Source organism: Vipera ursinii (assembly GCF_947247035.1).
Source record: "Vipera ursinii genome assembly, chromosome: 2".
Lineage (NCBI taxonomy): Eukaryota > Metazoa > Chordata > Lepidosauria > Squamata > Viperidae > Vipera > Vipera ursinii.
The window spans coordinates 194,276,008-194,288,648 of NC_139513.1; the positions used below are offsets into that span (position 1 = coordinate 194,276,008).

The 12,641-nt window shown below is 35.9% G+C and overlaps 1 protein-coding gene across 1 annotated transcript in view; it reads right to left on the reverse strand.

The window, feature by feature from the left end:
• The window catches only part of TNKS (tankyrase), a 105,408-nt gene that overhangs the window by 26,639 nt on the left and 66,128 nt on the right, over positions 1 to 12,641 (reverse strand). The window contains exons 9-12 of the mRNA XM_083352833.1: positions 10,601 to 10,722; positions 9,331 to 9,422; positions 9,162 to 9,240; positions 3,022 to 3,193 (exon numbers count right to left, since the gene is read on the reverse strand). Coding sequence (XP_083208959.1) covers positions 3,022 to 3,193; positions 9,162 to 9,240; positions 9,331 to 9,422; positions 10,601 to 10,722 — 465 coding nt within the window. The remainder of the gene's footprint in view (positions 1 to 3,021; positions 3,194 to 9,161; positions 9,241 to 9,330; positions 9,423 to 10,600; positions 10,723 to 12,641) is intronic.

Below are 12,641 nucleotides of genomic sequence, written 5' to 3' on the forward strand. Positions count from 1 at the left end.
GATTTACACATTGCACTTCCCAATTTTTATTCATTAGCACCTCTTGCACTCTTGTAATCAGCATTCTACCAAATACTTCCTAGACAAACATAAACTAATCTCTTGTAGTTTTTGCATTCACACTTTTTCCTCTCTATAGTGAAACAAGAATCACATTCTTCTGTCAGGCACAGGCACATTCTTCACATACACATAGTAATATCCCACAGCCTCTTGATCAGACAAGCTCATTCATATTTTAATATTTCTCCAGTTATAATTAATATTTATAATTACAACCTTACCAATTTTGAACATTCTCACAGCAATTATGACTTTGTGATTTTTTTCCCTTGGACACCAAAATTTTAGCACTTGTTGATAGCACAATTATACTTTCAAAACTCTAAAATACTCCTTCTGCCATTTTATTTCTCTAATTTATACAGTCACCCATTTCACCCAAGTCGACTCTAGCTGATGTATAACAAATGAGTAAAACCGCATATAAAAGCAAATATAAAAAATATACCAATAATCTTAAAAAGTAAATATTATAAAAAACATAGGTTCATAAATCCTAGGCGAAGACAGGATAAGAATAACCAGGTCAACACCTAAGCATGTCTGTAGTAACTCAGGACCCACAGGTTGGTAACATAACCAAGTGCTGAAGGCCTTCTGGTATGTCAAAAGGGATGGAGCTAATCTAATTTCAGGAGAAAGAATGTTCCATAAGGCAAATGCCACATCACAGAAAGCACATTTTCTGGGATGCACCAAATGCTGGTTCATAGTAGATGACACCTCCAGCCTGCCTCTCTGTCAGATCTAATGAGGCCGGCTGATATAAACAGGGAGAGGCCGTCCCTCAGATAGCCCAGTCCCATGTCAGGAAGGATTTTAAAGGTTAAAATGAGCACCCTGAATTGGACCTGGAAGAAAGCTGGTGTTTTACTTGATTTAGAGAATTTATATGGCTGCTCATTGACTTTCAGTATTTATTTATTTTATTTATTTTTTTATTTTAATTCCATTTATATCCCGCCCTTCTCCGAAGACTCAGGGTGGCTTACAAGCTTAGCAGTAGCCTTCATTCTATGTATATGCCTGCTTATTAGGGCTTTCACACACACACACCCCAAGCGGCATTATTACAAAGTCAGCTTAATTGCCCCCAACAATCTGGGTCCTCGTTTTACCTCCCTCGGAAGGATGGAAGGCTGAGTCAACCTTGAGCCTGGTGGGAGGCGAACCTGCACTAATTGCAGGCAGCTGGTGTTACTTAAGGAGGCATTAGCCCACTGCTCCACCAAGGCTCAGTAACTCTAGGCGGCTTCCCAAAAATAAAAACCCAATATACAAAGAGTAGAAACAATAACTCTGCACTCTCCCTGGAGACAACAAGCAATCAAATTCCTTCGTTTGTTTCACCCCAATTAAACTGAATCACTTTTACTTTGAATTCTTTTTACTAGTTCCAACAGAAGGGAATATACGTAGCCTAGGGTTGAATTGTGATGCTGAGGAAAGTTGTTTGCTTGCAGATCTTTCAATATTTGACTAGGTAACACCTTCAGGGCTAGTGAGTGTGGGTTTTGCTCCTTGTTTATATAGTTTTGTTGGCCAGTGTTGGTGGAGATATGATTTTCTCCATGGTGGTTCCTTAATTAGGCATTGTTTCCTCCTTGTTTGTCTAGTGTTAATCCCTGTTTATCGGGGTGTTGGTTGCTGGAGAGGATGGTTTCTGGTCCTTTTTTTGTTTCCTTCTTAGCTTTTTATTGCCCCTTTTGAATGGTCTGTAAATGTGGTTTACCTCTATATGCCTTTTGATGACCAATTTGTCTGAATGTCAAGCATCCAGGAGTTCCCTAGCATTTTTAGATTTAATTTGGTCTAGTACGTTCGTGATTTCCCAGTTTATGGTTGAATCTGGCCATGTGTTGTGAGATTAAGGACTTTTCATAGTGTCTTCTGACTGCTAGTTGGTGTTCATGGATGTACTCTGCTAGTCTTCCTCCCAGAAGTCCTACATAGTATGTTGCAGATGACTCCCTTTTTTTCCCTTTTAGGGCTACCAGTTCTTTAGGGTTAATTAAGATGTTTTGGAGGGCTTTGGTTGGTTGGTTTCTGTGCTATACTGATGTCGTGTGGTTGTAATGGACTGCTGATTGTTTCTGAGATGTCTTTTTTTATATCTAGCAGTTTTATCTTTTTCATAGCTTGTGCCGTAGTGGGCAGAATGGTCGGGCACTTTTGGATAAAGTTGTGTGAGTATACATTTTGTTGATAAATGTAGTACAGGTGGTCTGTTTCCTTTTTCTTAGGATAGATAAAACAGTGCAGTGAAAACTACAATAGGACCATCCAAATGTAATGAACAAGACCTCTAATTCAAACTAAAAAACATTTTGTCTCAGGTATATCTTAAGTCAATTTCATCAAACTGATTAAATGCATCACTACTTGCTTAACATGCAGTCTACAAAAAATTCTCAGCTCAAATTCTATAATAATCCTAAGACCAGAACAGTTTATTTTGTCTATTTTCTTCTATCCCTCTATCATATAATCAGAACCATGCATTTAAAAAGGACAATAGCCGGAAATGGCAAGCTGTAGGAAACAGACGCACACATTTTCTGTCCAGATGTTTATTGTTATTTTGTTATTTAATAATAAAAGATGAGGGACATGAACAAATTTATGAAAAAGGCAAATTAAGTCCCACTAAGTTTATGTAGCAGAAAATAGCAGGCAGTAGAAAACAGTCGTGCACATTTTCTCTCCAGATTTTTAATGTTATTTTTTTGTTTGATAAACCTTGAGGGGCATAAGCAGATTTATGAAAAGAGAAATTAAGGCCCACCAATTGACTCATATTTTTTATTTTAAAGTTATTTTTTGCACTTTTAAATTGCTAATTTTGCAGAACCGCAGAGCAAAATAATTAAAATGAATTTCAAAAATCTAAAGTTAGAACCAGACTTTCTTCTGAAAATCAGAATTATCCTTCTGTTGTCAACTAACAAAAATACCTACCATTCAGTATCTGCTGCACTGCTTCATTGCCCATTTGTGCTGCTGTGAAACCTTGTAAGGAGATGATGGAGGGGTCGGAACCGTAATTCAACAGGAGGCGACATGTCTGCAAGTGACCTGCCAAAGCAGCTCTGTGCAAAGGAGTCTGTCCAAGGGTGTCTAGTGCATTCATCTAAGAGGAAAATGAATTATAATATACATTTATACATATGTATTAATTTGGAGTATTTATATAAAATTTTCCATTGCAAGCTTATTATTTCTATTTCACTTCACAACCTATGTGTGATAGACAGAAATCAGGTTAAGTGAGATTATACAGGACACTCATTTAGTTGCCCTCAAGCTGTGGTAACTAACTTAAGGTTGGAATGATTGTCTTCTTGTAAACGATGGGACTGCTGCTACTACTTTCTTTCATGCACAATAAGTGATATATTGGAATAGTTAGTAATGGAATAATCATGCTACTAGAAATTGTTTATAGTTAAACAAAAAAGCAACCACAGTATGTGGTTACCACATGTGTTCGGGAAGAAAAATGGGGCCCCCTCCCCCATTTTGGATGTCAATCTGAGAAAAGTTTAACCTTACTGAGAAAACCTCAAGAACCGATTTTTCAGATTGCTAGATATGTGTCTTATAAAACAGCAGTTCCAAATCTTGAGTAGAGATTTCCCCCCACTCCCCAAGACAGGACGAGATTTATATGGTGTATGGGTTCGGGTTGCTTGAGGAACTGTCTCATCCTAATGGAGTTGGCCTGCCTCACCCATGCTGGCAAAGGGTGCATACTGCAGGCCCAATCAGTCAAGGAATTTTGCCTGCCAGGAACCAGGAAAAAAGCCTTCTCTGCTGTCATTCCTGCCCTTTGGAACATCTTGCCCCCCCCCACCCTGCCCCAAGCCAGGTCAGCTCCCACTCTCCTGATCTTCCGTAAGAGCTTGGAAGACCTGGCTCTGCCAGTTGGCCTGGAGCTTCGATAGGGAAGCAGCATGCTGGAGTAGGCTAATAACAGATCCTGCCCCCCCATCCTACTTCTTTCTTATCCATCTTTTAGTTATACAGTTGATAATTTGTATTTTATAGTGTTTGATTTTGATTATGTACATGTTTTTGTATTGTTCTATATTTCTTAATGTTGTAAGCTGTCCAAAGTCACCTTGTGGTTAGATGGGCGATATATAAATTTAAAATTTATTTTAAAAAAAATGTGGTCGCAGTGAGATACATGGCAGAATAACAGTGAAACAAAGCAGTGCAATGAGAACAGCTGGGTTTTACTTCATTCCGTACTGGAATGACACTGTCTTTTCGCAGAGGTATTTTCAATGGTTTCTTCCAGATCACAGCTGAAAGGCATTCATTCATGGTCAGCCTTTTTAACTGCTCAGTTTTTATAGCCTTACATTGCAATTGGAGCCTTGGTGGAACAGTGGGCTGATGCCTCCTTAAGTAACACCAGCTGCCTGCAATTAGTGCAGGTTCGCATCCCACCAGGCTCAAGGTTGACTCAGCCTTCCATCCTTCCGAGGGAGGTAAAATGAGGACCCAGATTGTTGGGGGCAATTAAGCTGACTTGGTAATAATGCCGCTTGGGGTGTGTGTGAAAGCCCTAATAAGCAGGCATATACATAGAATGAAGGCTACTGCTAAGCTTGTAAGCCGCCCTGAGTCTTCGGAGAAGGGCGGGATATAAATGTAATAAAAATAAAAATAAAAATAAATCTTATAGATCTGCTATAGCAGGCATGTCAAACTGCCAGCCCGCGGGCCGGATGCGTCACGCCGAAACCGCACCCACCCCATTGCCGGCATGCCTCAAGTAGCAGATATCTAATTCTTGGATGCAATGAGTATTCCTGTGAGTTTTTGAGCCTAAGAGGGTAACTTCTACTGTTTCTTCATTTCTCCAATTTTGCTATAGGTAAATACTCAATTCTAAACAGAATTTGTATTTAAATGTATGTGGTTAGTACTGTTTATTAGATATGCAGGTAGTCCTCAACATACGTTCGTAATTGAGCCTGGAATTACGGTCATTAAGCTGTACCAGTCATTAAGTGAGGCATCATGTGACTGACCCATTTCACAATTTTTTTTTGTGGTGGTTGTTAAGTGAATCACCACTGTCATTAACTAAGCTCATTGTCTGCAATGGGCATTTTTTGTTCTTACAATACAAATATTGTATTTTTCTACCACTGAATTCATTTTTCATAAATGAAAAATCATATATTTATAATGAAAATTGAAATATTCCAAGCACTTCATTAGGCCTCCATAAATTAAAGGGATCCTTACTCCAAGTGTATTCCATTAAAGTTTCTTTGGACTTTAGTACACAACAAAGACCAGTAATAACACAAAAGCTTGCCCAAAATCAAGAGTTTAGTTTTTTTTTTTTAATCAAGAGATGTGCTTTTTTTAAAAAATAAAATAAAATAAAATTAGGAAATTATTTGCCTCTGTCAGGAATGTAACACAAGTCATTAACTTTTATCTCTAAAAAGGAGATAATGTATTATTACGGTTTATAACTGGAAGCCATGCACATTTAAATTAGAGCTATGTGCCATTAAAAGAGAAAGTTTTGCGGTAATTTTCTTGCTAAAGGCAATAGAAGCTATCATTCTCTCCATTGTTGCTTATTGTTCTGATTGCTTGTTTTTCCTAAATTTCAATTTATCCCTTACAAGAAACAACTATTTTCTATCATCCTACACCCAAAAGAAAGCAAAAACAATATCTGCTTTTTCTTGTTAGCAATAAGGACTATACTTGCTATATATTTAAATGTTCTAAATATGAGTTCTCAATTACAATATTACCAATATTAATTGACTATTATGAAATGGACAGTGGAAAATATTTTATAGTAGCACAAATCCAATTTGTGCCTCTCACATTAAAACTCCAACTGCCAGAAAACAAAACAGATTGATGGATAACATGGTCACATTTGTTAAGTCTTAAATGAAAATGGCTGCAATGCCCCATTGGTTTTCTTATGATAACATACATAATTTAAAGCAGCCTTCTCCAATCTGGTGCCTATCAGATGAGCTTAACTTTAATGTCCCAAAATTCTTGGTCAATCTGGATGTTATTCTGCAGCAATGCAACAGTCATTATGCAGTATAGCATTGTGTTCTGCCAACATCTGTATCACTTTAGCAGTGGAACAACAGTTTGACATTTGTGTATTACTGATTTTGTCAATTTTCAAATTATCTGTTTTCTAAAGATGAGGATATAAAGAGAAATTCTCAAGTATCTTCTCCTCAGATAGGTGACATGAAGTTGGGCTGGAAGCTTCTGTTGGATACTGAACACAAGATATTAGAAAATGACTTGATAGTTATCTAACAGAAATTTAATGTGACCTTATTAAAGCTAAGCAAACAAAAATGGCAAAATACTAGAAATCTTACATCACAATTTCAAGTTCCTATCTGTATTAAAAAGAATGAAATTAGACTTCCTAATATGTAAAGCGCTGTTCCATGTTTTGGGATTCCTAGGAGTGATATTGGCATTAAGTTATCTCAACCCCTGCTAAGATGAAGAATGTGCACATCATCACTAGGGCTCAACATGTAAAGTAATTTCTCCTTTCCACCCCAATATTTATACATCAATGTCTCATCTTTCCCCATTTGTGTGACATTAATTTTTCCTACTGCTTTCCATAGCCACTAATAAGCAAGCACTCAGGCAATGCAGTGTCTGGATGCAAAAAGATTGTCTGAATGTGGACTACTTCCTTTACAAGTAGTCCTTGACTTATGGCCATAATTGAGCTCAGAATTATGGTCATACATTGAGGCCTCATGTGACTGGACAGCAGTCATTCTGCCATTAAACAAAATTCTAATTTGCCAGGATTTTAAAAACATGATATCCTTCCAATTTTTTAAAAAAATATTGTTGTATTTTAATTAGTAGATTTTATGACTATTTGAATTTGTTTTGCTATATCTGTACTTAGAACAAAGTAAATCAATTTTGAGATTTTTTATATTAATGAGACCATAAACTGAAAATTCACTATCATCAGTTAAATATTCAGAGCATCCAGTGGCCAGACACAGCATTCAATCAGCAAGATGCTCACTTGGGAAACTCATTATAATTAACAACCTGAATGAACAATTACAGAACCATTTTGCCATTTGAATATGAGCAAAGGAACTTTCCTAAAATGCTTCCCAACAGAAAAATAGAAAAAGTGAACAGCTGCTTTGAAATCCAGTACACTTGCAAATGTCTGTATCAAAGTATTTTATGGTCCTATAAAACCTGCTTAAAACGATGTCTACAAGAGAAAGCTGGAGAATAGCATTTATATAATACACCCCTAAATTATAGTGCACCTGTCTTACACACAGTTAAAGCATTGATGAAGTTAAAACTCTAACAAGCTGTAGTATTTGATAGACAAATACACTTACTTTATATGCAAACTGTAAACATCCTGGGCACTGCTGAATTGTGCATTCTCTTTCTCCCCTTCATTTACAATCCAAGATAACAGTTTACTTTTTCATAATCTTATGCACAATAGACTGTATTTAAGAATTGTAATCTTAGCTAAGCACATTACTCTTAATAGTAGAGCTAGGAGTTATCACAAGACCTCTAATATCTTGCTGGTTAGATATCATCACCAGAACCTGATGCATCTCACTCAAACTTTATATATAATCTCAATAGTAATCTGAATGTACTAGAAGCGTGGCTTGTGAGTAAGTCAGCTTTCCAGAAAGGTTTGAAGAAATTTAGGAGCACATAAAATAGGTATGCTGTGAAATGTCCCCCCCCCCCCGCCCCGTGCTTACTATGTATGCAATTATAGCATCCATATAGCTAATGACAACTTAAAACGTCAAATTAAATTATTAGAAAGAATTATTAGGAAGCCTATACTTGGTTCAAAATTAATGAACGGAAAGATATTTGATTCTTCTGAAGGATACATCAATGAATATGATAAACCGATTCACTTTTTAGAAATCCATTCATTAACTGAATCGAAATTTTCTTTTCTAATATGTTGTCTCAAGTACCTAACAGAATAAATGACTAATAGGGCTGAGCAAGTCTTCAGCAAGTCTTTCACTTTACATAGGCATATAAATGCAGTAGCTTCCGCAACTATTTAAAAGGAAAATATATACTGCTCAAAAAAATAAAGGGAACACTTAAACAACACAGTGTACTGTATTTAATAGTAGGATGTCTTATCTTGTGCTCCCTTTATTTTTTTGAGCAGTATATTTTCCAAGCTATGAAGAAGGGCAGGAGTTGCAAACATATACCAGATCTTATGCATAACTGACTTTGAAAATGCTACTGATTAATTTATTGAATTTCACTTGAAATGTATTAAAAGGAAATGAATAACTAACCATCACAGTGAGAATTATAGCCACATATTTCTTTTTTTAAAGTCTTACTATCACATGATCCCAAAGATTTAATTAGCACTTACTTAGCATACTGCTTGATTAAAACAGAAAGCCAGAACAATGTGAGGAGTAGGAACAGATTAGCATATATGATGAAGATTGTATATCTTTCTATATTATTGTATCTAACACTGCTATGGCAACATCAGGAAAATAATCATAGGATTTTGTTTATTAAAACTAATGAGAAGCATCTAACTGCATTATGCATTATGAATGAATTTAGCAGAAAAATAAAAAGAAATGTTTTGTCTGAATTCTTTTAAATCAAAACAGACTTCTATATTAATTCTGTATCAAGTAGAGATGAATAAAAAATAAAGACCTTTCTCCCCCCCCCAACCCTTAAAACCCAGGTCCTAGAAGCTTATAGAAGATTTCAGAAACACATTTGACAAATAAATCTGTCCAGGAAATAGATACAATATGATATTTCCAAAGTTCATTTATTCAAATTCTCTAAGGAACAATATAAAATGCTGAGTGTCCACTCCTGAAACAGCTATCCATGTTACTGGATCCAATCTGGGTGGGTCACCAGGACTAGAGGTATCCATGTTACTATCAGATTAAGCAGGAGTCACAGCTGCTTATCACACACAAGGGAGATTACACAAAAGACCACTCTTCCCATCCACTGCATAATTTAAAATACCAAACAATATTTACCTTTGCTCCATGCTTATGAAGGACTTCCATAACATCATTGTGTGCTCGTTCAGCAGCCACATGCAAAGGAGTCATGAAACTAGATTGGAAAAGAGATAAGATTAACAGGTCTCAAAGCTTGCCCATTCCATCTAAATGCAAATATTGCAATTTCAAAGAATAAACATACTCCTTGTTTTTTTCATTGACATTGGCTCCTTTCCGAAGCAGTAATTCAGTGACTTGCTTCCGTTTAGGGTGAAGAGAAGACACAGCACAGTGCTGCAAAAGAGACAGCATTGTATATAATGAGAAGGTTGTAATACAATGTAATATATAATATAATAAAAGGGAAGCCACTCAGAGTTGCTGCATTAGTGAGATGGGTAGCAGAGAAATTTAATAAGTAAATACATACATAAGCAAAATAAAATTATGTCCATGTAACTTAAGAGTATGGCGCTAGTAAAGCATAATTTACATGATCTCCCCTATTTCTAAGCTGTCTATGTTCTTTCCTCAAACATTAGGACCACACGAGCCATGTGAACAAATCTTTTTCAGTCACTTCATTAAATATCCTTGGTTTATTTCAGCCTGGCTTGTACGTCTCAGCTGGTAGGTCTATGATCTTTCCATTGGTATCTATAAAAACCCAAAAATTGAAATAAGCACAAGAGAACAACTGCCAAAACCCTACATACACCTAGCCAGCAGGTTTCCATCAGTGCTCCAAAGGCATTGTGAACAAATTAGAATAAGTTTAATGCTTACTATGTAGACTGGTTTTATTTATATTTTTTCTGGAGAGGAACTAATCTGTTAGGTTTTGTATCTGAGGGAGCCAGATTTCAATCAGGATTTACTGTATTTGCGACTCAAGAGAGAAGTAAAATAGTAATTTCAGCTCTCCTTCCTTTTTTCACGCACTGAATCAAAGAACTATGCAAAAAGATAAGCTTTGCTACTATTACTTCCATTAATCATAACAATAACATTATGTTTTATCCCACTTTTACTTCAAATGACTGTAGGTCTCTGACAAGGAGGTCTCCCTTAATAACAAAATCTCATAGTAGTAGTTTATACAGGAAGGATGAGTGGTTGGTCTCAAACTGCCCATTGAATTTACATAGCCAAAGGTAGCCTTAGACTTGGGTCTCCCCAATACTATTCCAATATCTCAATTATACTGTGATTACATTTGAACAGATTACTTTCACAGAAGACATAAAAAATTGAAGGGACTGTACAATACATTTCAGAGAAAAAAGAAAACAATTTTTTGGATCAGTGGAAGACATGTTTCTTTCAGAATTTTTTCTTAATATGCATTAAATCAATAGCAGGTCAAGCATTAATTTCTCATAGTTGAAACTCTATGTGTAACTATTGGTATGATTAGAAAATCTTAAAATGTATACACAGCTAAAGCAAGAAGAGTGACTCCATGATCTCACCAGTGCCGTTTCATGAGATTGTGGCTGCTTAAAATTAATGACCTCCAAGGCAAGTGTTTTCTTGACTTTGGCTAAATCAGCTTCCCTTGCTGCTTGTAATAAGGAGTGTCCTTTGAATTCATCTGCAGAAGGGGAAAAAACACAGTTATAGGTGATAAATATCTGTTGTAAAACCAGATTTATAACAGTGGTGTGGAAAAATAATATAGAAGGGAAAAAAATTCTCTAATGGACTGTCCCTGTATATTCTCTCAAGTAACGGTTGTGAAAGACAGAAAGACACCCATGATTTAAGAGGTAAAGGCAGTTTTTAATCAAAATAGTTTTCAGTGCAAAATAACGTTACTGCAGATATAGTTTCTCTGATAGTCTCTGAAGGTGATTTCAGTTGTTCTGACACCACCAAATAAATAAGGTAGTCAAAACAAAAATGGATGGCAAAAAATTCTAAAACAGAAAAAGAGGTATTAAAATTGCAAACATGGCTCAGGATACACAAATGCCAAAAAAGGAAGAAAAAAATAATAATAACATCTTCACATATAACCTGACTGAATCTCTAATCTAGAAAAGAATCTTGAGACTGTAGCAAACAACTCAATTAAAATTCAGTGTGCAAAACTATGAAAAGGCAAATCCCACATTGGGGATTCATTAGGAAAAGAATGAAAATAAAAACTATAAATAGGTCTTTCTATTCCCATGGTCACATTTAAAATGCGATATATACATTTCAAGTTGACGCATTTCAAAAACAGCTTCCACAGTGTGAAATACAGCCATTTCTCATTTAGTGGTCACTTTGATTAGCAACAATTTGCAACTATAAAAATAAAATAATAAATACAATAATAAAAATACAATAATATGTGAATATTAAAAATCATTTTCTGACCGAAGGAGGAAAAGGGATATTGTACAAGAGAACTTTATCTGAATGAAACAGCAGTAATTAAGTTATCTTCGGTGTTTTCTCTCTCTTTCAATCACTTTGTGATCATTTTGCTTATGCACTAGTCCAGGGGTAGGCAACCTCGGCTCTTTTATGACTCATGGACTTCAACTCCCAGAATTCCTGAGCCAGCATATCTGGCTCAGGAATTCTGGGAGTTGAAGTCCATGAGTCATAAAAGAGCCGAGGTTGCCTACCCCTGCACTAGTCATTAGAATATGGTTGCTAAATGGGGAGGGAGTGTAATATATGGAAAGGAAGCAGATAATCAAAGAGATGGTGGAGCTATCCTATCAGCAAATTTTTCATTTGGGATTTTTTTTTAGACCAGAAAAGATGGAAATTGTAAATAAGATGTGGAGTCATAAGAGCAATATACACAATTATGTACTGTTATGGAGAAAATCAACAGTAGAAATGGATAGCTGAGAACAGGCGATACAAGACTGACAAAAAGGAACGTCACCTGACTCAGTGTTTTATGAAATTAAGAAAATTGTCACACAAGATATGTAGTGATACCTATATGAGTCAGTTGGAAAAGTATGGAAGGACAATTAATGTATGGAAACTTAATGTTTTCAATGATTATTAGTTATGATATTAGCTCCGGTATCTGAGACAACAACACTGCTGAAAACATTAGACAGAACACTGCTAATACTCCTATTGATATGCTTCTTTTTAGCATTGACTGAACAATGTGGCACCACAAAGCTGGACCAAAAACATCTCAAGTTCTACAAAGTTCCTAGTTCTTTGTTTTGTAAGTTTTATTGTTCCCAATAATGAGGAAGTGATGGTGATGGGGAATTATGCTAGAAATTAAAACCTTACCTCTGTAACTGATAAGGTTAGGTTGGTCCCGATTATGCTCACTTTTAGGAAAGTCTTGAAGACCAGGCTATTTTCTTGGGCATAGGAGTTGAGAAAGAAATTCAGCCAACACTGCTGGTATGTGGTATCTTTGGTAGCCACCCTGTGCTTTAGTTACGTATTTTTCTTACATTGTAATTTTTAATTTTTGATAGCCTCCTGGAGTCATAGTACTGAAATGGGTGGCCACATAAATAAATTTATATTAATAAA